The sequence below is a fragment of the Chrysochloris asiatica genome, unplaced genomic scaffold (genome assembly GCF_000296735.1).
Source record: "Chrysochloris asiatica unplaced genomic scaffold, ChrAsi1.0 scaffold00018, whole genome shotgun sequence".
Taxonomy (NCBI): domain Eukaryota; kingdom Metazoa; phylum Chordata; class Mammalia; order Afrosoricida; family Chrysochloridae; genus Chrysochloris; species Chrysochloris asiatica.
Genome location: NW_006408536.1, coordinates 8,007,563 through 8,034,560, shown reverse-complemented (window position 1 = coordinate 8,034,560; position 26,998 = coordinate 8,007,563). Strand labels below are relative to the sequence as shown.

The window sequence follows — 26,998 nt, the reverse complement described above, 5'->3', positions numbered from 1 at the left end:
TCTTAGTTTTCTAAAATGTCTGAAATTCTTAGGCGTTGCTTGCAGGGGAACATATACATATATATACATGTATATATAGAGAGAGACAGAGAGAGTAGGATACAAAGTGGAGTAATTATTCATAAATATAAATTCAAATCCTAAACACATCTAATATCCTTTGACTAAGAGATAATTTAAATTGGCTGGCCTAAAAATGTTTAGCATAGGCTGCATTGATTATGTTCTTGTATTGCTTCAATTGAAATATGGAAGATACATTTGCTTTCAGGATTGCGAGGGGAACATTTTGGCTTATGAAATCTGTAGATCCATTGTGTTTGCACATGTTTTAAATTTCTGAATTTTGAACACCAAAAAGCCATGTTGCGTTTGGTCTCAGATGCGGCTACTGAATTTTAACCACTGAATTAGATTGCAACCTACATGCTGTTAACTACTGAGCCAAGATGAAATCGACCACTGCATTGAAATCAGGGTTAGCAGTTGTGTCTCCACTTGAAGGAGTTGTAATAGCTGTGAACCTGTTTTCTTTAATGGGGTTTTTATTCTCTATTTTCAGTTTTAATGGTGCCACTTTGATTTTAAGAGAGTTTCGTATTAACACTGCATGTTTATCTGAGATGTTCATTGTGACCTTAAGAAAATAATACAACCATTCTATAGAAGTAGTTGCTTCTGAACCCATATGTCCAGTAGCATATTTTGTGTTGCACTAGTGCCGTTTACTTGTTTTATTTATAGTGATCCCTTAGTTGTTTGTTTTTTGAAAGTCTTTTGTTCATATGATAAGCCCTTATCTTGAGTTAAAATGGCTATGTGTATGTGTGTCCATTTAAAAATCATTCTTTCTATGAGAGTTTTCTTCTTTGGGTATTTTTGGGGTGAGGGAGGGAATTCAAATAACTGTACCCTTCTGAATTTGTTTTATCTTTTACATTAACAGGACTCGACCCCACCCAATTTAGAGTTCACCATTATAAAGATGAAGAGAATGATGCTTTACTTGGTGGCCCAGCACAGCTCACTGATGAAGAGAAATACAGGGACTGTGAGCGGTTCAAGTGTCCATGTCCCATGTGTGGGACCGAGAATATTTACGATAATGTCTTTGATGGTTCGGTTAGTTTCCTTTTCTTTCCTGTTTTCATTTTGAGAGTGAACTAGTAGAAAGGCTTCCCCATCTCCTACTCTGTCATGCAAAAAGGAAAACATGTTTACACATTTCCTTCATGGGTTTAAAGAATTTTACCATCATATGAACTCTGCCTTCACCACTGTCTTTCTCCTTGAAAACTCTTAATTAAATGTGCTTGAATATTGTTTTTGGCTTCCTAGAGCGACCTTGGTTTTCAAATGGAATCTCTCAAAAAATTCTAGATTACTTTAAAAGTATTTTTTAATTGTAATACCTTGATTAGTAAAGAATCCCTACTCCCAACCCCCATTTATTAAGACTTAGAGCAATATTTTCCGTTATCTTAAAGCAAGTTAATGGGAACTAAGTGTTTTTAGAAAGTTTTCGTTTATACATCCCACTTACCTCCTCTCTGACAAAGGTACTCATATCTTTTCTGCTGTCTTTGCATATGAGACATTTAAAAATCACAAGGAGACATTCCTCTCAAGAAGTCCTGCCAAAAAATGTATCATTGACCTTGGATCAGTACTTGAAACTTGGCCAACTTACTTGATTCCACTGCGATGTTATACATGTACTAGCCATTGGTACATGAGTAGGCAGCAGAGCTATGCAAAACCTTGAAACTTGGGGGGGAGGGGAGTCCTTTATCTAAATTAAAAGTAATTATTTTAAGTTAATTTGGACAAACAGCAGATGTTTTGCATTTTTTTGAATCAAAACAAAGCAGCCTTTGGAAGCAAGTGAGAGGAAGAGGCAGACACAGATCAGCAATACTTGCTAAATCCTTGAGCTTTGCTTCATTACAGCTGTAAATAAGATAGTTAATTGCATGGAGGCTTGACGACTTGCAGATGGGCTAACTGGAAGAGCCGATGTCAAGCTCTAAAATCTCTTCCACCTGGAATTGCTTAGTTTGGTGGGTAGGGTTTTGTACCAGATAGGAGCAGGAAACCAAGATGTTTAAGTATCAAGAAGGAAAACAAATTCTCTAGAAACCCCAACAATTTTTCTGTATATTTGCTTTGTCTTTGTTTGGTGGTGGTGGGGGGGGGTTGTTTTGTATTTAAACAACACAAAACACTGTTTTTCAAATACTAATAGTTAACTCTTTCAGGTTTCTATTCCTTCCTACTGCTTCCCATCCCCTGAATACATTTCAAATTTTGGAAAAATTACAGAACTGTAGATTTATTAGGCTGAAGATAAGTGATATTGTTTTGTGGTGTAACACTTTTAATTTTTATACTTTATTCTTAAAGTAAGTGGATAATATGAAAGCAAACGGATGTCAGAGACTCTTGCTTCGTCTTCAAATTTGGAATGAATATGTACAAAAATTAAACATTTTGGTTCGTATCTGTAAGAAGGCTCTCTATTTCTAGTAATCTGGCTCTTCGGGTATTTCCAGAGGGAAAATTATTTTATCCACAGACTCTATCATGCTTTGAATGTTAAATAGTGATTTCAGGGTTTTCCCTTCAACTTTGCCATCAATATGATGGTGGCAAAAGAGAGAAAGATGTATGTGATTAAAGGGGTCTTGGGAGGAAAGTAGTTGTGAAAATAGGGTTAAACACTCACCAATAAAATGGATTAATGCTGCACACCAGGATAGCATGTAAGTTTCTAAGGACAAAAAACCTTTTATAACCTTGCAATAACCTTTTATGTACTTGTCTGTCTTGACTTCCTTTTCATCTCTGTAGGGAACCGATATGGAGCCCAGCTTGTACCGTTGCAGTAACATCGATTGTAAGGCTTCACCTCTGGCCTTTACAGTACAGCTGAGCAATAAATTGATCATGGACATTAGGCGTTGCATTAAAAAATACTATGATGTAAGTATCCATAATGCGTTTTTTGTATACACAACTTTAGACTTTACTCTTGATATTTGGTTTAATGTAAAACAGTATGATTTTGTATTGGTGTCTTTGAAACTGACAATTTAAAAAAGATTTTAGAGAAACGTCCTGGTTAATACAAATACGATAAAGTGTGCAATTCTTGCATATTAGCATGACAAATGAATTGATTTTCCATTGGGCTGGGCGTTACATCTCTTTCATTAATGAGCAATATTTTAAATAATGAGATCTTGTGCTTTTAAGAAAAAATGAGAACATCATTAGGAAATGCTTTATTATATTGTTACCTAAGTAGGATTAAACTGGTCACTCAAGTCTTTGGACAGAGGAAGAAAAGTCAATATTGCCTATTTTTGGCAAGTTAAACCATAAAATCAGGATTTTAGTTAACTGCCCACTAGCCACTTCTTCTGTTTATATGATAATCTAAAACATGTCACAGCTTACATTTCCAAGTAAATCAAAATAAGTATCTTTTCAATTTAAATGCAATTGGTCTGGTATTGTAAAGAGACTGTCTAATCCTTATAAATATATAGCTAAAATGCCAGAACATTGAATAATAAATAAAAGCTGTCTGGGTTAGAAAGAAGGCTTTTATTCTAAGTTTTTTGTTTTTACTTTTTAACACATTTCAAATGAATGCAGTTTTGAGGAGAAAAAACTTAAATTAAGAATTAAAAAAAGATAACTTCCCATTTGATTTTTCTTAGCATTTCATTATCCCATTTGTCATCTAAACACATTTCTTAATGCTTGAAAGTTAACTAATTTCTTTAGAGATGCTACATTGGCAAGTCATTTCAAGGAAGATGTTCAAGCTCTATTGTTATGATCCATGACTTTTATCGCTGTAATTTTATAATTTCGACTTATGTGTTCGTTAACACCTAATATTCTTTCAGAGGGACATATTATATGAAAATAGATCATTAGATTGGAGAGTGAGAAGCTACAGTCCCAGTGTTGTGGTTTTAGAGTAGAATCATTTTTTTTGTTTAAAAAAAAAAAAAAAAAGTCCGTGTGTCTTAAGTGTATTTTTTCCCCCCAGTAATAATTTTGACTACATTTTTTTTTTTAAATCTGTAACATTTTAGTGGATAATCTTGTGCTGCCTTTAATGAACAGTTGGGTGGGAATAAAGGCTATGGGGTTGGGTGGGTGGGGAGTGAGGGGTGTCACATTCCGCAGTGGCTGAAACGTTCAGCGCATGAAATGTTTGGCCTTTATTTAGCATGAAGATACCCAATCAAAACTGTTCAGTTCCTCATTTACAGACCTCATTGAACAGAGCATGATTCATGACTCTTGGGAAGAATTCGGAATTTGCTCTTTGTGTTTAGTCTATCCAAATCTTCACCATGGAAATGTTAATACTAGAGGAAGCTCATCTTATTTCCTTCTATAAAAAGGGACAATCTGTTTTGACTAAGTGGAGAATAAGTAGGAAAATTATCTTCTGTTTAGTTAGAAATATGCCCTAACTAAAAGATTGATTTTTAATTTTGTATGTGTGATGGTGGTGGTGATGATTATATAAGCATTTTTCAAGCTAAGTAACTGAGATTTCAGGATCCAGAAAATTGAACCCGAGGTTTCTCGAGCATTTGCTGTCATTGCCATGTCATCCACCAGCCATCTCACTAACAGCAAGTGACAGTTTTCTTGTAGTTAACTGCCCACTTGTTTGACTTTTCTATGGGATTTTTAATCTCAGTGTCCAAATGTCACTTCTAAGGTTGGAACGTAATATGACTATCATGAAAATTAGAAATGATATCTATGCTTTATGATCTTTATCATGTAGGATTTACTGGATGGGAGGGAAAGAGCTCCATTGTTCTTTTCATGACCCTATGCTGAACAAACGTCTTGTATATTTTCATTCATATACAAAACTCCTGCACCTCTCTGTTGTTTATCATGGTAGACCTTTCTGTTTCCTCCTGAGCCCAGCCTTAGAGGAACTTTAGGCAGTAGAGGGACATTGCATTGAGTTTCTTTGTTACTGTGCCTCCAATAATACTGATTATTGTTCGCTCTCTGTGATATATCATCCTGATGATAATCCAAGTAGAGACTAGTATACCAAGTGTACTACAGACAAAGATATTGGTAGTAAATACTGAGGTTAAGTGACAGATTACTGAAGCTAATTTCTAAAAGTGTTTCCTCCTATTTTGCAATTTTAAAAATACTACCCATAGGACATAAGAATTGTTGGTAGACTCAGAGCAAGAATCTATGCTTTGTTCTTTCTTTTTAGTCTTAGAATCACTACAGGGGAAGTACAGGTTATGTTGAGAAAGAAAAGTGTTTCCATAACAAAAGGACTTTAGTTAGGTAAGTGAAGTGTAGTATTGGACTAAACACTATAACTGCCAAGGAACATAGTTCCAGATCGCCAAGAAATGTGATTGCCAAGAAAAAGAAAGTATCCTTCTAAATCACTGTTCTTTTGGAAAAGCGCAAGCTTACATTTTTGAGAACCAATCTGTCATATCATATTTCAGTATTGGCTACTTTAATAAGTGACAGAACGCTCGTTCTTCTTTCGCCATCTAGCAATGATTATATCCCTCTAATTCCCATCTCCTAGAACATTTCAATGTAAATATACATTGAAATACAAAAAAGCACTGAGCAAGGCTAATTTGAAGTTATCGGAGTATATTAATTTCTTTAGGAGTGTAACAGCTCTAGAGCTGGATCCTGAGAGATGTTGACATTTTGAAGGGAGCACAGAGAGCTTTAAGGCAAAGTTGATTTTATGGCCTGGGCCTTTTGGTTTCTCTATTTGAAGTTAAAATTGTGACCTGATAGATATTTTTTTAATATCATAGGAAGCCAGTTTAAAGACAGTATGTATCTCTTCAGCTTTTCGAGTTGCTTTTGAAGGACTCAATTTGCAGGGGGAAATGGATTCATGTTCCCCCATCCCTGAAATTCTGCTCTAGAAGAGCAAATAAAAAAGGGAGAGAAACACTAGCTAATCTAAATTGGGAAATGAAGAGGGCTTTTTTTAAGCATGAAAATTTCATCATCTTGTCAGCTGGCAGAATGCCTGCTGTGTGGATTCACAAAGGCTAAGAATTACACTTTCATGAAATTTTCCTCACTAACTGCCCTGGTTAATTTGAAAGATAACCCACTGTTCTAATTCATTCCTCAATTGGGCGGTGCAGGTTTTATCTTTGATCTGACAAAGCATTTGTGTTAATCGTTTTGGCCCTCTACTAGACACTCTTGGGATTGTGCTTTTACAATAAATGTGTCTGTGATAGCTCTTTAGTCTATTATACTTACAATAGATCCATAGAACTGGTAATTAATTCTCCACTGCTTTGGAAATGGGAAGAATAGGTGTAGCTCTGTCAAGTGCTGCTGGGAAGTTTGTTTAGCTGGTTCATTTTTGAAGTGTTCCCCTCAGTCGCCCATGAAGCAGCCACAGAAGAGAGTCTGAGATTGAGATACTTGCCTACCCTGCCTGCTTGCTGATAAATGGGAAATCTGACCCCTCTTGGTACCTGTGAGGGGGTAGTGGCTCATTTACTTTCATCTCAAGTACTATTAGTTATAATGTACAATTAAACCCTCATTTTAATACTTAAAGAGCCATTCCTTTCTAAAGGTGGAGCCTTGGTCAGACCCATTGGTAATAAATAGTCAACTAAAATTCATTCCTAAATTCTCCCTGATGGCTCATTCAGGTTTCAGAGTGTTACAGTGGGGTAAAATATGTTCCTCATCAGCCTTGTAGTGCTTCTAGCCACTTGTAAGGGAGCATTGCTTGTAGTACTTCCCTATGATTTTTTTTTTTTAAAACAGAATTGTTGCTGGCCAGAAACATGGCTGGCCCTAGAGTCTAAAAGAATTAGTAAGGTGAATAGGTGCATATGATAGCCATTGATTATTTGCTGGGACCTGAAAGTGATGGCTGAATCCCGTAGATATTTGCTACAGGTTTTATAGTGTCTGGATTTTCCTGAGTTAGGCTTTTTGAGCACAGAAACTATGTTATCTTCCGTGTCTTCTCTGATCTCTGCCACAGTCCCTTGATTTCAGTACTGTGTGTGCATTTGAATGTTCAGGATCCAAAGGAGTCAATACATGTTCTACTGTACTATTCTTCCTTTAAATTTGTGTTTTGTACTACTGTCAGGGTTGCTATGAGTCGGAACCGATTCCATGGCACATAACCACTACCACCACCACTACTGTCATATTGGTAGAATATTTACTGGTGGTATATGAGATTCTCAGGATCATTCATATTTTACCATAGTTCAAGGTCATGAAAGCATTGTGAGATAAAGCCCTTTGTTGCTGTCTTCTGGATTTCACTTCACTGATTACTGTTGATTGCAATGTATGCCTATTGCCAATTTTGTGTCTTTAATATGTTTTCTCCTTAAAGAGAGCTTCAGGCAGAGACTGTTACAAACTGACGTCCTGCATAAATGTACTTCCACTGTCCTGATAGATGGTCTAGCTCTATATAAGAAGGCAGAGAAAGTGCAAGTCTAGCTGTTATCTCTTTCTTACTCCTGTTCTCGCCCTATGTTTTTCCCTCTTCTTAGTTGCCTCTTCTTGTTAAGTGCTGTCAAGTCGGTTCCGACTCATAGCAACCTTGTATAGAGTTTCTGAGGAGTGACTGGTGAGTTTGAGCTGTCAGCCTTTTAGTTGGTTGCTTATCCTATGGTGCCACACCAGGACTCCAAAGAAGAAGGCATTTGACAAGTAATGCTGAGCCTCAGCATGGTGGCTGTGAGGTCCTCCAGAAGGGGCCACATATTTGGGGAGTGGAGCTGGAAGTTTTGTATAATGTGAAAAATCCATGCTAAGCTTCTCTATTCATCTTTACCAGCACACCCAGAGACAAATCTGTCCATTTTGAAATTACTTTGCATTCCTTGAAGACAGCTTTAATAATAACAAAACCTAATGTTGTAAGCGATGCTCACAGTCATTATATCTTAGAGCAGGGCTGGGGAACATTTGGACTGAAGATCTTCTAAGTCCCATGAAATCATTTGGTCTGGCCCTGCCAGTGTAGCTGCAGCTTCAGCCATCACATTTTCTTCTTTTTGTTAAGTGCTGTTGAGTCAGGTTCAACTTATAGCGACCCTGTATACGGTTTCCAAGGAGCGGCTGGTGAGCTTGAACCACCAATGTTGTGGTTCCAACCGACTTCACAGCCCAGTGTATTAAGCCATAGCGCCACACCAGGGCTCCAACCATCACGTTGTTGTTGTTGTTAATTGCCATTGAGTCGATTCGGTCCCGACCTATAGCGACCCTGTATAGGGTTTCTGAGGAGCAACTGGTGAGCTTGAACCACCAACCTTGCAGTACATTAGGGGTGATTTAATTAAATGGTGTGGTGAAGTAGCTTCAATACTGGACTGTGAACCACAAGATTGACAGTTCAAACCCACCAGCTGCTCCTTGGAAACCCTATACAGGGTCTCTATGAGTCAGAACCGACTCGATGGCACTTAACAACAGCAACAATTTTTTAGTTGATAATTTTTTATGGCCCACGAATGATTTTATGAATTTTGGCAGCAAAAGGTTTCGCTCCACTGCACTTGAGAGATACAAATCAAACAACCAATGAGATCTCATCTCATCTTGGCAATAGTAGCAAAGTTCAATAAAACATAAAACAAAAAATGCTAGTGCTAGTATGGGGAGATTGGAGCTATCATGCACTGTTGTAGGATTGTGAAGTGTACAACTAGTATGGAAAACGGAATTTTTGTTAAGTGCCACCAAGTCAGTTCTGACTAATAGCGACCCTGTATAGGGTTTCCAAGGAGCTGGTAGATTTGAACTGCCAACCTTGTGGTTCTAACTGACCTAGCGGTGCAGTGCTTATCCTACAATACCACACCAAAACTGGCACTCCCTTAAAAAGTTAGAAAGAGAGAAACCATACGATCCAACCATTGCACTACTAGGTATATATCCTAAAGAAGGAAGAGATGTGACATAGATACATCTGTTCACACTACGATTATTGCAGGATTATTTACAATAGCAAAAATTGGAAACATCCTAAATTCCCATCAGCAGAAGACTAGATGATCATCCTATGGTGCATACACAAAATGGAATATTGCACAATGTTAAAGAATAGTGGTGAAGATGAGAAACATCAAACTACGTGGAGGAACCTGCAGGGAAACGCTCAGGGAAATAAGTCAGTCACAAAAGGACAAATGTATGAGATGGCAATTATAAAAGAATAAGAAAAGGTTTACTCGCAGAAAGAAACATTCCTTGGTGGTTATCAGGGATGGGAGGGAAAATCACTAACTAGATAGTAAAGATGTATTAACATGGGTCAAGGGAAAGGCAATATACATTACGGGGGAGGACAGCACAACATGACCAAGGCAAAGGAGGACACTGGGCTGTATATATGCAAGAGTAAATGGCAGCAGTGGTGGTGGTGGTTTGGTAAGTGCTGTTGAGTTGGTTCCCACTCCTAGCGATCCTGTATAGGTTTCCAAGGAGCAGCTGGTGAGCTTGAAACACCTACCCTGTGGTTCAAACCAACCTTGCAGTTCAGTGTATTAACCCACAACGCCACACCAGGACTCCAGCAACAATGGTAAACACCATTAAATGCACAATACTGCAATAACAGTAATAATAAGCAGTAATTTACTAGTGGATACATTGGTAGATACATACGCTGAACTGGTGTGCAATGGTGTATGGCAGTATACCCATGAACATATATAGGCTTGGCAGACGATATTTCTGAAGACATATGCTGTATTTATATCCAGGTAGATGGTAGAGTAAGGAGCTCTGGTACTGTAGTGGTTATGAATGGGGCTGCTAACCTCACAGTCGGCAGTTCGAAACTACCAGTGGTTCTGTGAAGGACTGAGTCACTGAGCTTGGGGGCTTAGAACCATAGTCTCAGGGGGCATTAATTGGCATAATATAGTCCATAAAAACAATGTTCTTTAGTGAGTAGTAATTGGTGGCACTGTAGGATAAGCACTGGGCTGCTTATCCTTGCATTTGCAAGGTTACCAGTTCAAATACACGAGCTATTCCAGGAAATACATGGTTGGAACTGACTCAGTCGCGCTTAACAAGAATAATAACTGGGATGTTAAAAGCTTATGAGCCACCATTTAAGATACAACGATTAGTTTGAAGAGTGAAGAAAATCAAAGACTCAAGGAAATCAATTAGTCCAAAGACGTAAGGGACCACATGAACCAGAGTCTCCACTCACTTGAGACCAGAAACACTCGATGGTGCCTGATTACCAGCACATAACACTCTGGTTGGGGCCACAATAGAAGGTAATAGAGTGGAAGAAAAATATGGAATCTGTTTCACAGCAAAAAAAGCTAGTCTTACTGGTCTAATAAGAGACTGGTGGAACCCCTAGATTTTAGCCCTTTAAGACTTGGAACTTAACTCACCCTTGGAGATCACCTTTCAGCCAGACAATAGACAAACTTATTAAGTGAACAGTAACAGCCGTAAGTCAACCGTATGAAATCAAAACCAAAGTTTAGGTGGCAGGAAGGGACAGGAAAAAATGGGTGAATGGAAATGAACCCAGGGACAAGAGTACTGTTACATCAAGGGGATTACATCGAATGTCATAAAAGGAAAATGTGTGTAAATTGAATGGGAAACTAATATGCTTTGTAAACTTTCATTAAGACCACAATAAAATGTTTACAAAACAAAACAGAAACCTTTAATGTTGTAAAGCCAGAGGCTGAATTGGAACTACCCTTTAAAAGTGCAACTAAGGCATTGTAAGATATTGGCGAAAATTATTAGCTCCAAAACATGAATGTGCATTCAACATTCATGTTTGTGGAGCAACACAGTCCATGATGTAAAAGGTAGTCCTAGCAGTTCTTTAAGAAGTTTTTTAGGAATCCACAGAACTACATTAGTAAATAGGGACGAAGTAGCCCATGCTCCATAATCCACCCCCAACCCCACTCACATAAATCCCTACTGGGGTTCTTCTGCTTGCCTGTTGCTCACATTTCCCTTCCTCAGTATGGCCTGTCATCCCAACTGAGTGCCGCTGTGCAGGTGAGTTATAGAGCCGTGCAATGATGCCCAGAAGTGCTACTATTGTGCTGCAAATATTCAGTGCTCAATAACCCTCAAAATTTCTCATTTCTTACCTGTGGTGATGCGGGCTGATCGCTTTTTGGTGAGAGGTTGCCTCATTGTGCAGTAGTATCACAGGTACATTAGTTCAAAATGGCTTAAACTTGTAGCACTATTGGAATGATTGTTTATTTCCTTGCTTCTGCGTTTATATTTAGAACATTTAAAAATAATAAATTGGGTTTCTTTTTTGTAAAGCCTCTAACAGCATAATTATAAGTGGTACAAAAGGCATGCAAAGAAGCAATAGCTATCTCCCACCCATTTCGCATCACAGGCAGCAGGCGCCACGGTGCCCAGTGGTGCTTTAAGAAGGGGAATTTCTTCATGAAGCCACAGAACTTGTCCTAAATCTTATTAAAACAAGACAAAAAGAACATATTGAGAATTAGTGTATCTTTTTGTTTCACAGCATTTGGTAGGGAATTTAAGCGTAAGTGGATACCATGGACTCTAAGTGCAATTTTTAAGTGTGGCGCAGATTCTTAAGAGTGAATGATTGATGTTTCTTAGGTATGTACAAACATGCCAAGGAAGCTGATCTTGACTTTTGTGTAACGTTTTTTGCTATACCCTGGTGTGTTGTAGAAAAACTAAGAAACAAGATTTAGTGATGGCTAGAGTAGAATCTCATTTAAGTATTGTGTAAATTGGAGTAGATAAGTGTTCAAATATGGCCTCCTAATACATCCAGCTCTGTCTCTTAGACAAGTAGTATAGCATGATGTGAACCTGAAGTGGTGTAATTGGCAAATTGGATTAGATATTGCCTTATATACCAATGGACTTTGATCCTTTATAAAACAACCACCATTTACTTGTATTTTCTATGTTTATCAAAATTCCTCTTTATCTTTTAGTTCATTCCATCTTAACTTTTTATCATGGACTCAGTATTAGGGCATATCTTGCTATATTGTATCATTCCCAACCTATACCTATGTATTTCAGAGGTGGAGACAGTTATACTCACAGTCCTTGCTTGCTTTAATTTTGAAAGCTTAGAACGTGAATGCCTTGTTAGCTTCATAGTGTGTGGTTTCATAACCAAACATCTAGGTCAGAATTCCTGTTTACTTTCTGTAAGGAAGGCCATAGAAGAAGAACCTGCAAGTGAATTATGTTGTTGGTAAAGAATATTGAAAGTCCCTTGGACTGCCAGAAGAACAAACATATCTGTCTTGGAAGGACAACCAGAATAGAAGGTTCCTTAGAAGCGAGGATGGACATGTTGACAGGAGGGGTCATTTCCTTGGTAGAGTGACAGCAGCAATGGGCTTAAATATTACAAGTGTGAGGATGCCGTAGAACCGGACAGTGTTCCGTTCTCTTGTGCGTCAGAACTGACTGAACAGCTCTGTAACTTGGGATCATTACTGAACTTCTCAAAGCCTCAAGTTTCCTACCCTATAAAAAGATGATAGTAATAGTACCTGGTGTGGCACTGTAGGATAAGCTCCCAAGGTCAGCAGTTTGAATTCACCATCACTCCCTATATAGGGTTGCTTTGAGTTGGAACCAGCTACAACAACCACAGCAGTGTTTGTCACATGAGGTGGTCATGAAGACTGTGTGGGATAATAATGTGAATAGAAAACTCTCATTATTAATGTTCCCTATTCCTATCTGAGACATGGTTAATGAGTCAGACTTGGGCTAAAGCTTTCTGTCCCTGTCTTTCTGATCTATCTGTAAGCATCTGTCTTGTTGCACTCCCTCTACCATCCAGTAGAACAGTGTTCTGTGCTGTGCTCCCTCATGGCCCTCCCTTCAGTTTGCCAGTATGGGAGTCTCCTTCCTTTTTTGTAGGACTACAAAGTCAGCCTCTGGAAAGGACACTAGTCTGTGGCTCTCCTTCAAGGTCTAGAACCCAGTAGTGTCCCTAGCCTGGGAGGTGCTCTGTGAAACTGGGCTGAGTGAAGTCACCATAGCAGCATCAGGACTGTGGCCAGACGTGGAAGCCATAGTCCAGAATTTTGCCCAGCTCATATTGTAAGTGTAGAGACCAAATTGGCAGCCATCGTCACTGCAGTCACTGAACAATAGGATGAATCAGAGTTCTGGGCGTCCACGCTGAGGTCACATAGCTGGCTGCGGCCCGAATCCAGAAAGCCAATTATATTCCCTCAGTCAAGCCATGGAAAGGAGTCAGATGGGATGAGCCTGGAGCCTTTCCAGCAAGTTTTTTTGTTTGTTTGGTTTTGGGGTGTGTTTTTTTAAGAGTGGTTTGGGTGAAAGTTTACAGAGCACGTTTGTTTTCCATTTAGCAATTTGTACACATTGTGGTTTCGACATTAGTTGCAGTTCCCTCAGTGTCACAGCACTCTTCTTACTTTCAACAACTTCTGATACTGTTCACGTCCTCTGAAGGGAAAATTGGAGAGTTTTGGAAATGCCATGTTAAGTTGTTAGGTGCCGTCAAGTCAGTTCCGACTCATAGCGACCCTATAGATACGGTTTCCGACGCTTTTACATCTTCCAGGAGCAGAAAAACCTCATCTCTCTTGTACGTACAGAGTGGCTAGCAGGTTCAAACAGCAGACCTGTGGTTCGCAGTCCAGTGCTAAATTGTATGCAGCCACCGCACTCCCAGGAAATGCTATCGTCGTTGTTAAGTGCCATGGAGTTCCAACTGTCTGTCGGGTTACCGAGGAGTGGCTGGTGAGCTTGATCTGCCAACCTTGCAGTTCAAACTGATCTTGTAATACCACGCATTTGTCAAATAGTGGAAAACAAGTGGGTAAACCGGAAAACTTCTTGTGCCCAAACAGTAGACTTTTTTTCTTCAGTTTGATTTCTGCAACCTTGTATATTTAGGAAAAACTCAACTTCAGGTCTAACTCTAGTTGTCTAAGGCAACTATCCTGTAGTAGAGTAAGAAATTGAACCAGAACAGATTTCATTTAACCTTTCAGAAGTGAGGTTTTCTCACCAGCGACCTTCCTGACTTCAAGCAGCAAAACAGAACCATCTCTTTCTGTGCTCCACATGTAAAGGGAGCCTTGAAAGAACCTCAGGCAGTGGCTTGCCTTCATACTTGGTCTGCCTAGGAAGTTTACATTATGGTTCATGTGTGGAAATCTGCCATTTGCAGACAGTTACAGATAGGATTTCCCAAATAGTCCTCCTGTACAGCGCAGTCTTGAGTTAAACGGAATACCCGTATTTCTGCTTAGGAGGAGATTCGTGTTCCTCTACATTTCAGAGGCATCATAGAAACATTCTCAAATCTTGAATTCTAAAATAATAATGATAAAACACTAGAGCATCAGTGTGTTTGAAACCAGTGGGTTTTGGTGTGTTCTGTGCTTGGTGTAAACTATTGTAAGCGCCCTCGAGTTGGATCTGACTGTTAACTACCCTGTATAGGATTACAGCGCCACACCAGGAGTCCTTGGTATAAATTAGAAGTAGCTTTACTATATATATGGTGCTGTAGGCTAAGCATTGAGCTGCTAACCCCAAGGTCAGCTGTTCAAACCTATCAGCCACTCCACAGGAGAAACATGAGGCTGTCTGCTACCATAAAAATTTACAGTGTTGGACACCCAAAGAAGCAGTTCTACTGTGGTCTTGAGGGTCAGTCACTGTGAGTCAGAATCTATTCGATGGCAGTGAATTTACTATATTTACTTCAATTGTGGGTTTATATATACCTTTTTGTCCTGGTTCAAAACTTACCTAGCTCTTGGCACTTCCACAAAAACTCTTTCTTTTGTGGTGCTGTAGTATAACCACAAGGTTGGTGGCTAAAACTCACCAGATGCTCTTTGCAAGCCCTGCACAGGGTCACTGAGTCAAAACTGACTCTTTAACAACATTGACCAGAGTATAACTCTTAGTGCGGAAATTTTGTGACATACCTCATGTAGTTTGTTTCCTCAGACATCCCCAGAGTCATTCACATTGCACAGGTGCCCAGGGCTCCTTGGTGTGTGAGAAGCTCTTCATGCTACTGGGAACTGAGACGACCTTGTAGCCCAACTCTCAAGAGCCTAGCCTAGCTGGGCTTCATTCACTATTCACCAGGCAAGAATGATAAAGAAGCAGGGAAAATATGTCTGTCTAGGATTCACATCTATATGTATACTAAGGGGTTAGAACACATGTGAATGAAGCCACAGCTGATCTTTGGAGAATTATTTCTCTCACCAGTAACTTCATTGGTAACAAGTACTGTCAGTTGATTTTTTTTTAAAAAGTGACTTGGGCTCCTTTTTGGGAAAATATCTTATAGACATCCACATCAAAGTAACCATAGTTAGTCATTCTTTCAAGGAAACCTGGTTCACATTGTACAAAGTGGTGTGTTCAACTTGAAACTCAAGACAGTTGCGTAAGTGCTTTTTCTGAAGACAACCATTGTACTTCAGTGTATGATAATGAAAGATTAGAATTTAATAAAATCAGTAATAGTTACTGTTTAATTAAATTAAACTGGCTTGTTTATATATTTGTTCCTGTGAATGTCTGACAATGAAGAACTGAATCTGGTGTCAATGCCATGATCAAGGCAGATGTGCCATTGATTTTGTATAAGTGCAAATGTCAACAGAATGAAAAAAGACAAATGTCTTAAAGTAGTATTTTGAAAATAGTTTTGACTTTGTGGACCCCAGAAACTGTATATTCAGCTTTAAAAATATATCATAAATGGTGGTGGTGGTGTGCCGTGGAGTCGGTTCAGACTCATAGCGACCCTGTACAGGGTTTCAGAGACTATAAATCTTTACGGGAGCAGAAAGCCTCACCATCTCCCGTGGAACAGCGGATAGTTTTGAACTGCTGACCTTGAGGTTACCAGCCCGACTTGTAACCACTGCGCAAACAGAGCTCCGTATCATAAATTGTTGATGTTGTTGTACCTACTCATAGTAACCCTATGTACAACAGAATGAAACACTGCATGATCCTGGGCCAACCTCACAATTGTTGCCACGCTTGAGCACATTGATGCTGCCACTTTGCCAATTCATCTCGCTGGGGGTCTAACTCTTTCTCTCTGACCCTCCACCTTACCAAACATGATATCCTTCTCCAACGAGTGGTCCCTCCTGACAATATGTCCAAGTATGGGAGACGAAGTTTGGCCATCCTGGCCTCCAAGGAGCACTCTGGCTGCACTTCTTCCAACACTGATCTGTTTGTTCTTTTGACAGCCCATGGCACTTTCAATATTCTCCTCCATCACGGTAACTCGAAAACATCAGTTCTTCTACGGTCTTCGTTATTTACTGTCCAGCTTTCGCATGCATATGAGGTTACTGAAAATACCATGCCTTGGGTCAGGCAGGCGCACCTTAGTCCTCAAGCTGATATCTTTGCTCTTCAACACTTTACAAGGGTCTTGTGCATCAGATTTGCCTAATGCAATACATCCTTTGATTTCTTGACTGCTGCTTCCATGAGTATTATAGTTGATCCAAGAAGAATGAAGTTCTTGCCAACTTCAATCTTTTCTCCTTTGATAAGGATGTTGTTTATTGGTCCCATGGTGAGGATTTTTATTTTCTTTACATTGAGATACAATCATACCGAAGGCTGTGCTCTTTGATCTTCATGAGTAAGTATTTTAAGTCCTCGTCACTTTCAGCAAGCAAGGTTGTATCATCTGCACATCGCAGGTTGTTAACGAGTCCTCCTCCAGTCCTGATTGCCATGATTTTCTTCATATAACCTAGCTTCTCAGATGATTTCCTCAACTTACAGGTTGAATAAGTATGGTGAAAGAATACAACCCTGTCGCACACCTTTCTGAATTTGAAACCATTCAATGTTCCCATATTCTGTTCAAACAACTGCCTCTTGGTCCATGTATAGATTCCTCATGAGCACAATTATGTGTTCAGGAATACTCATACTTTGCAATGTTGTCCATAGCTTGTCATGATCCACACAATCGAAAGCCTTTGCATACTCAGTCAAGCACAGGTAAACATCTTTCTGATAGTCTCTGCTTTCAGCCAAGATCCATCGGACATCAACAATGATATCCCTCTTTTCATGGCCTCTTCTGAATCCGGCTTGAACCTCTGGAAGTTCTCTGTCAGTGTATGGTTGCAGCTGTTTCTGCATTACCTTTAGTAAAACTTTACTCCCATGGGATATGAAAGATATTGTCCGATGATTTCCGCATTCCATTGGGTCACCTCTCTTTGGAATGGACACGAGTATGGATCTCTTCCAATCAGTTGGTCAGATAGTTGTCTTCCAAATTTCTTGGCAGAGATGAGTGAGTGCCACCTGTGCCGCCTCACTTTCTTGAAAGATTTCAATTTTTATTCCATCAGTTCCTGGTGCCTTGTTCTTTGCCAGTTCTGTCAATGCACTTTGGACTACCTCCTTCACTATCATTGGTTCTTGATCATATGCTACCTCTTGAAATGGTTGAACATTAACTATTTCCTTTTGGTATAGTGACTGTGTATTCTTTCCATCTTCTCTTGATGCTGTCTGCGTCATTCAGTAATTTGCTCAGAGAATCTTTCAATAATGAAAGTTGAGGCTTGAATTTTTTCTTCAGTTCCCCCAGCTTGAGAAATGCTGAGCATGTTCTTCTTTTTTGGTTTTCTGATTCCAGATCTTTGCACATTTTTTTGGTAATATTTGACTTTGTCTTTTCGAGCTGACCTTTGGAATACTCTGTTCAGCTCTTGGACCGCCTCATTTCTTCCATTTGCTTTAGTATCTCTACGCTGGAGAGCAAGTTTCAGTGTCTATTCTGACATCCATTTTTACCTTTTCCTTCTTTCTTATCTTCTTAATGACTTTTTATATATGAGATCAAAAAACGGACACTGTAGAAAAGACAGAGAAATTCAAATAAAATCCCACAACTCTTTTAGTCTTCAGTCTTTAGTGTTTAATGTATCAAATCTGTTCTTTAGATGATCTCTAAATTTAGGTGGGATATATTCAAGGTCTTGTTTTGGCTCTTGTGGACTTGTTTTCATTTTCTTCAGCCTCAGTTTGAATTTGCATATGAACAATTGATGGTCTGTTCCACAATCTGCCCCTGGCCTTGTTTTGACTGATCATACGGAGCTTTTCCATCGTCTCTTTCTGCAGATGTAAGTCAATTTGATTTCTATGTATGCCCTCTGGCGAGGTCCATGTATGTATTCGTCTCTTATGCTGTCTAAAGAAGGTATTTGAAATGAACAAGTCATTGCTTTTGCAAAATTCTATCATGCGTTCTCCAGCATCATTTCTATCTCCAAGGCCATATTTTCCAACTACTGATCCTTCCTCTTTGTTCCCAATGTTTGCCTTCCAGTCACCAGTAATGATCAAAATACATCTTGATTGCATGTTTGATTAATTTCAGATTGAAGAAGTTGGTAGAATTCTTCTGTTTCATCCTTGCTGGTTTTAGTGGTTGGCGCATAAATTTGAATAATAGTGTTATTAACTGGTCTTTCCTGTAGGCACATGGATATTATCCTATCAAAGACAGCGTTCTACCTCATGACTGATCTGGATATGTTCTTTTTGACAATGAATACAACGCCATTCCTCTTCAATTTGTCATTTCTGGCATAGTAAATCATGTGGTTATCAGATTCAAAATGTCCAATACCATTCCATTTCAGCTCACTAATGCCTAAGATCGCGAGTTTATGCGTTCCATTTCATTTTTGACAATTTCTACTTTTCCTAGGTTCATACTTCGTACATTCCATGTTTCGTTTATTAATGGATGTTTACAGCTATTTCTCTTCATTTTGAGTTGTGCTCCATCAGCAAATGAAAGGTTCCACTAGCTTTACTCTATTCGCGTCATCATGGTGAACTCTACCTTGAGGAGGCAGCTCTTCCCCAGTCGCATTTTGAGTGCCCTCCAACCTTGTTGTTAAGTGCCGTCGAGTCGATTCCAACCCATAGCGACCCTGTGTGGGATTTCCAAGCAGCGACTGGTGAGCTTGAACCACGGACTTTGCATTTCAAATGACTTTGGGATCTGACGCATTAGCCCACAGTGCCACACCAGGACTCCCTGCCTTCCAACCTTAAGGGCTCATTTTCTGGCACTATATTTGACAGTGTTTCTCTGCTATTCATAAGGTTTTCAGTGACTAAATATTCGGAAATAGTTTGTCAATGGCCTTCTTCCTAGTCTGTCTTCGTCTGGAAACTCATCTGAAACCTGTCTACCATGACCCTGCTTGTATTTAAAATACCTCTGGCCTAGCTTCCAGAATCACAGCAACTCACAAGCCACCACAGTACAACGAACTGACAGACAAGTGTTGGTATCATAAATAGATAACAAGCAAAAAAATCTTACAAGTATATAATTAGAGCCCTGGAATATGCTAAATCAGTGGATATTGGTTTGCTTTGGGCAACTAATTCAAATATATTGAATTGTGTATAATAGAAATGCTAGTGCTACAATGATTAACCCCTTGGCTGCTGACTGAAAGGTTGGTGCTTTGAACCCACCCATGCAGTTCCAAGGAGCAAAGACCCAACCATCTAGTCCCATAGAGATTGCAGCCTAGGAGGACATTAGGTACAGTTCTACTCTCTCATAAAAGTTGAAAATAAATTGTATAGCACTGAATAACATCTATAATAGTGAAAATTGGAATATTACGTACGTATCTAACAATTGATTTTATATAAGTAGTGTGGTGCTGTGGGTTAATGAGCTGGATTGCAAAATCGGTTTGAACCTACACGGTCAGTGGTTCAAGCTCACCAGCCACTCCTCGGAATCCCTATACATGATCCCGAGTTGAAACTGACTCAACGACACTTAACAACAACAACATATCTCATCACTATAGTTTTGTTTCTTTTGAATATTATGTAAATGGCTTCATCGAAGGGTGTTTGGGTTTGTTTCCAGTTTGGGGCTACTATTGAGCTGCTATAAACATTTGTATACAGGTTTCTCTGTGAACATAACCTTCATTTCTCCAGAGGAAATATCCAGAAGTGAGATTGTTGGCACATATGGTAAATGTATGTTTCACTTTTTAAGTCGTTTGGTGCGGTCATGTCGGTTGTAACTCAATGACTCTATGTACAACAGATGAAACACTGGCCAGTCCTGTACCACCCTCACAATCTCACTGCTATGCGTAACCCATTGTTGCAGCCACTGTGTCAGTCCCTCTCATGGATCTTCCTCTTTTTCACTTCCCTCTAGTTTACCAAGCATGATGTCTTCTTCCAGGGACTCGTCTCTCCTGATAGCATGTCCAAAGTGTGTGAGACAAAGTCTCGCTATCCTTGGCTTCTAAGGAACATTTTGGCTGTACTTCTTCCAAGACAGCTTTGTTGGTTTTTCTGGCAGTCCCTGGCAATGTATTCAGTATTCTTCACCAACATGATAATTCAAAGGTATCAATTATTCTTTGGTCTTCCTTATTGTCCATCTTTCACATGCATATGTGAAATGCCATGGCTTGGATCAAGCGCATCATAGTCTACAAGGCGACCTGATTTGCTTTTTAACACTTTAAAGCAGTGTTTTGCAGCACATTTGCCCAATGAAATACGTTGTTTAATTCCTTGACTGCTGCTGTTTTGGGCATTGAATCCAGGTCAATTCAAGTAAAATGAAATCCTTAACAACTTCAATATTTTTTCCATTTACCATACTCTTTGGTATAATTCACAATTTTGGTATAGTGATGATTTTTGTTTTCTTTATATTAAAGTGTAATACATACTGAATGCTGTTTTCTTGGATTTTCAACAGTAAATGCTTCAGGTCCACTTTCAGCATCAGTACATCTCAGGCTGTTAATGAGCTTTCCTCCATTCCTGATGCTGCGTTCTTCATGTAGGCTGTCTTCTCAAGATACTTTGCTCAGCATACAAAATTGAACAAGTATGATTAAAGAATACAACCTTCAACCACACCTTTCAGATTTTAAACCACGACTGCCTCTCAGTCTGTGTATAGATAGTTTCCATATGAACCTAATGAAGAGCTCATGAAGTGTTCTGGAATCCCCAGTCTTAGCAATGCTGTCTGTACTTTGTTATGATCCACATAGTCAAATGTCTTTGCGTAGTCAGAAAAACACACAAATAAACATCTTTCTGGTATTCTCTGCTTTCAGCCATGATCCTTCTGACGTCAGCAGTGATATTCATCATCCCTCAATCTCTTCATATTCTGGCTTGAGTTTCTGGTAGCATTCTGTCAATGTACTGCTACAACCATTTTTGACTTATCTTTAGTAAAATTTTACTTGTACATAATATTGTTCAAAAATTTCTGCTTTCTGGTGAAAAACTGTTCATTGCCAGATGTTGTTTTGAGTGACAGAACCATTCTCATTCCCACCAGCAATGTCATCAACAATGTATGAGATTTCCAGTTGTTTCGTTTCTCACCAGTCCTTGATATTGCTCACATTTTTTATTGTAGCCATTCTAATAGTTTGGAGGAGTCCTGGTGTGGTGCTGTAGGATAGCAGTTGGATTGCTAACTGCAGTGTTGGCATTTCAAACCCACCAGTTGCTCCTTGGAAACCCTATACAGGGTTGCTGTGAGTCAGAACTGACTCTGTAACACTTAACAACAGCAATAGTTTGTTGGTTTTCATTGTATTTCCCTGATGACTTATATGTTCAAAATTACATGTCCTTGGTTGGATATGTGTGATTGGCAAATATTTTCCTTCATTCTATGACTTGCCTTTTTATTTTATGAATGGTGTCTTTCACAGTGCAAATGTCTGTAATTTTTATGAAGTCCAGTTTATCCATTTCTTTTATATATAGATCATACTTTTGGTCTCATTTCTAAGAAATCTGCTTAAGTTAAGGTTACAACGGATTTCCCCTGTATTTTCTTCTAAAAATTTTGTAGTTTGACATTTATATCTATGATCCATTTGTATTTGACATTTCTATAATGTGTGAGGTTTACAAGAGGTTAATTTATTTTGATCTAATTATTCTAACACATTTACTGAAAATAATTTGCAAAAACCATTTGGGGATACTTCTTTGAGTCTCTTTTTAGACTCTTCCGTTGATATCTGTTTATCCCTTTGCCAATATCACAGTTTTAATTAGTGTAACTGTGGTAAGACTTAAAATCAAGTACAGTAATTCCTGCATTTTAGTCTTTAAAAAAAAAATGTCTTAGCTAGATCTTTTACCATTCCATAAAAATGTTATCATCATCTTGTCTTTACTAGCAGTAACATAAAAATCCTGTTAGTTTTTTTTATTGGGATTGCGTTAGATCGGAAAATCAGTTTGGGGAGAATTGACATCTTTATTATGTTGAGTCTTCCCATCCATGAGCATGGTATGTCTGTTCATTTAGTTATGTCTTTACTTTCTTTCATACCATTTTGTACCTTTCTGAATAAAAGTTCTGTACATATTTTATTAGATTTTTTTATTAGATATTTTATTGAAGTTTTTTTTCCAGTTATATTTCCTAGTATATAAAAACACTACTATGTAATTCTTTGTTCTGATGTTTTTATAATTTGGAGAGTAACAGTTCTCAAGACAGCACTGACAACCCACAGAATGTAAAAAGTAACCTACATAAATGCAGTGTTAACATGCAGCCCTTAAATTTTATTTTGTGTATCTGCATTACCCCAAATAGTTGGCTGCATGATAGTGTCACATTGTAAACAACAACACAGCTTATATTGTATGTCAGTTATACCAAATTCATATAGATAGATAGATAGATAGATAGATAGATAGATAGATAGATAGATAGATAGATAGATCGCACTGGACTTGGAACCACATGGACAGCAGTTTAAAGCCACCAGCTACTGTTCTGAAACCCTACATAGAGTCACTATGAGTTGGAACTGACTTGACAGCAGTTAACAACAATAATAACATACAAATAGCTGTATGTGTGTATATGTCTAGAAAGATTTCCGGAGGGATGTTTACCATGTGTCAGAAATTTATGTCTGAGTGATGAGAATTTGAGGTGATTTTAATTGTTTTCAGATTGTTCTTTATTTGAATAATTCACAGTAGGATTTTTTTTTATCAAAACAATAAAGCTGCTTAAAAAATAAAAAGTGTATTATAGTATGCTTCTCAATGAGTGAGATCAGTTTAGACTACAGTCCTATTTGAGACTTAAGTACTTGTATCCTAGAAATTTTGAGCTTGCCCCAGCCATTTTAATATTCTAAAATTTTATGTGGAGAACGAAAGGAAGCATTTAAAACAATGGTACTTTCTAAGAATGCTGCATTTAGAATTTTTGGTCACTAGCATTTCTTTTTTATTAAATTGAGGTGAAATTCATGTAACATAAAATTAAGCTTTTTTATTATGGTTAAATATATATAAGATTTTCCATTTGAATAATTTGAAAGTCGACAATTCAGTGACAATCTATCATATTGTGTAGTCATGCAATCATCAGACTATCCATTTCCAAAAGTTTTCATCACCCTAAACAGATGACTCCGGGCCTCTTCAGTAATAACCCTCCACTCCCCCTCCCCCAATCCCTGAAAACCATTAATAACATTTGTCTGCATGCATTTGGCTATTCCAGATATTTCATTTTAGTTCATCCATGTCATAACATGTATCAGAACTTCATTTCTCTTTATGACTGAAAAAATATTCCATTGCATTTTGGTTATCTATTCATTTGTTAGACATTTTGCTTTGGGCTACCTTTTGGCTCTTGGGAATAATGCTACAGTGAACATTGGTGTACGAGTATTGGTTGGAGTCTCTGTTTTCTCCTTGCTTGGGTATATATATATATACCTAGCATACAGCATTTCGTATTCATCATAGGCTTATTTCTTGTTTCTGTAGGTCTATACCTGGGTTGAGGAAATTTTTTTCTGCCAAAGGCCATTTGGGTATTTATAACATCATTTGTGGGCCATATAAATTTATCATCTTAAAAATATTAGCTTGCCATATTTGGTCAAACATTTAATTAACTCACCCCTAATATCATTGCTATGAGTCAGCACTGACTCCATGGCACATAGCAACAATAACAAATATGATGGCTAAGGAGCTCTGGTAGTGTAGTGGTTACAGATCAGGCTATTAAATTCAAGGTCAGCAATTCGAAACTACCAGCTGTTCTGCGGGAGAAAGATGAGACTTTCTGTTCCCATAAAGATTTGCAGTCTCAGAAACCCTGTGCAGGGTCACTATGAGTCGGAACCGACTCCACGGTACTTAACAACAACAACAATATGATGGCTGGAGTCCTGGTGTGGTGCTGTGGGTTAATGCACTGGACTGCAAAGTCCACTTGAACCTACAAGGTTGGCGGGTCAAGCTCACCAGCCACTCCTAGGAAACCGTATACTCTGGGTTGCTGTGGGTCAAAACCGACTGGCAGTACTTAAGAACAGTGTAATGGCTGGAACTCCCTCCAGTTGCACTGACAGGGCCAGGCCAAATGATTTCATCGGCCTCATACGGCCCAAGGGTGGACATTCTCCTTTTCTGGTCTAAACACTGGCTGCACATTAGAATCACCGGGGCAGGTTTTGAAGCTTAGCTGATGACTCTGGCCACCCTGGAATAGTAAGAATTTATGGAGGTGTGGCCAGGACCATGGGTCGATGACTTCCAATACATATGAGCCTCTGAGTAGTCTTAAATGTTATTTCTTTGGCTCATGTATGAGAATAAGAAAATAAAAGATAACTATGCTTTCACACCTGGATGAAATTAAGTTTACACTGATAAATGAGAAGGGGTTTTAAATTTGTAAAACAAAATTAGTTCTAATATGACCAAAAATCATCTTAGGAAAGTAGAATACCTGTAGGTAGCAACTTTTTAGTATCTCTACATCTTGAGTGGGCGTTTACCATCTTTGTTAAGCCTTTAGGTGTGTTGCTGACACTTGACGAATGGCACATCCTTTGCATTGCCCAACTTTGTCTCTTTTCTGTTGTGGATATGATTGTATAAACCTAGCCTGAGGAGTATTTTTATATAGAAATGTCATCTTCCATACATCTCTTTGAGTAGGCCTCCCATGTGATGATTTCATGACATCATCTGATCCTGCGTACGCTGACAAATTTTTGTCTTTCCAATGTTTGAAAGTGGTTCTGAGATCTGCAATCCTGTCATCACCACCACCCTCAACCTTAATTGTTGTTGTTGTTGTTGTTGAGTGCCGTCGAGTCAATTCTGACCCATAGTGACCCTGAATAGGGTTTCCAAGGAACAGCTGGTGAGCTTGAACCACCGAACTTGCAGTTCAAACGACTTTGCAGTCTGATGCATTAGCCCACAGCGCCACACCAGGACTCCTCAACCTTAATTAGGACTCGCTATAGTCTCACTACCAGCTGCTCCGCGGGAGAAAGATGAGGCTTTCTACTCTTGTAAAGATTTATACCCTCGGAAACCCTGTACAGGGTCGCTATGGGTCGGAACCAATTCGACGGCACTTAACAACAACAACAACATAGTCTCTTTTGGTTCACACCTAACACTCATTTAGTTGGCTCTCGCCCCTATAGATGATAAGGTCCTTGTGGCACAAGCTGTGGTGTCGTGTTTATTTAGCTTCATTTCCCAGCAGTGCTAGTGGGCAGATTCAGGACTTAGAGATTTGAGCAAGGGATGGTTTTTGGAACCTTTAGCAAAGCGGTGGGTTCAGCATTTATGTCAGGTAGAACAATCAAGGAATTCTTTTTCATTATTGCCTCCACACTCCGTGGACAGTATTTTCTGGAATGTCGTCTTTAATCTCTCTTGCTGTCTGCAAGAACTTAAACTTACATATAAGTGGGGTAAATCAAGTTCTTGCAGACAGCAAGAGATTAAAGACGACATTCCAGAAAATATTGTCCACTGAGTGTGGAGGCAACAATGAAAAAAAAATTCCTTGGTTGTTCTACCTGACATAAAGTATTGCTATAAAATTCTAGAAACTTTTATTGAACAAAAATATCAAAATGTGAAGCTATTATCTCTTGGTGTATCCTCCATGTAGGCTTAACATTTCTGAAGGTGGTAGTCCCATCTCCCTAACTCTTCCCTGGACAATTCAGCACTCTTTATTTACTTATTCATGTTGTTGTTAAGTGCCGTCAAGTCAGTTCCAGCTCATAGTGACCCTGTATAGGGTTTCCAAGGAGCCGCCAGTGTGTTTGAACTGCACACCTTGTGGTTTGCAGTCCTCTGATGATCCTGCAATGCCACACTAGAAGTCCTTATACCACAACAGACTTACAGTTCTGGCATCTTTGTATTCTTTTCAATGTTCTCTGAATATTTCAGAAGTTGGGGGCAGGAGAAGCAAGATCAGACCTGTAGGGTGAATGGGCTAGCGCCTTCCAGTGAAATCCTCATAGAACAACCCTTGACTACCCTTGAAGGATGAGCAGATGCATTGTCATGATGGAAGAAAACCCCTCAATACAACTTTCCTGGCCTTTTTCTCACCAATACAGTTTTCAGTTTTCTTAAAATTTCTTTCTCATTGTCCCTTGAGGACATCTATTAAGATTGTTGTTGTTGTTGTTGAGTGCTGTCAAGTTGGTTCTGACTCATAGTGATCCTGTATAGGTTTTCTGAGGAACACCTAGTAAGTAGGTTTGAACTGCTGACCTTGTGGTTTGAAGTCCAGTGCTAATCCTACAGCACCATACCAGGAGTCTCTATCAAGATTGTTGTTGTTACGTACCATAGTACCATAGAGTCGGTTCTGACTCATAGTGACCCTGCACAGGGTTTCCGAGGCTGCAAGATTACACCCTTGGCGGGTAAGACTGAGGAATTCGCACTGACCACCTAAGACAGGCAGCGTCCCTTAAACAAACAATAAATAAGGGGGAATCTGATGCAGACCGTGCAG

The 26,998-nt window shown here is 38.9% G+C and overlaps 1 protein-coding gene across 1 annotated transcript in view; it reads left to right on the top strand.

The window, feature by feature from the left end:
- Positions 1–26,998, top strand: part of POLA1 (polymerase (DNA directed), alpha 1, catalytic subunit) — a 390,582-nt gene that overhangs the window by 197,029 nt on the left and 166,555 nt on the right. The window contains exons 33-34 of the mRNA XM_006835670.1: positions 947–1,122; positions 2,851–2,982. Of these exons, the coding sequence (XP_006835733.1) occupies positions 947–1,122; positions 2,851–2,982 (308 nt within the window). The remainder of the gene's footprint in view (positions 1–946; positions 1,123–2,850; positions 2,983–26,998) is intronic.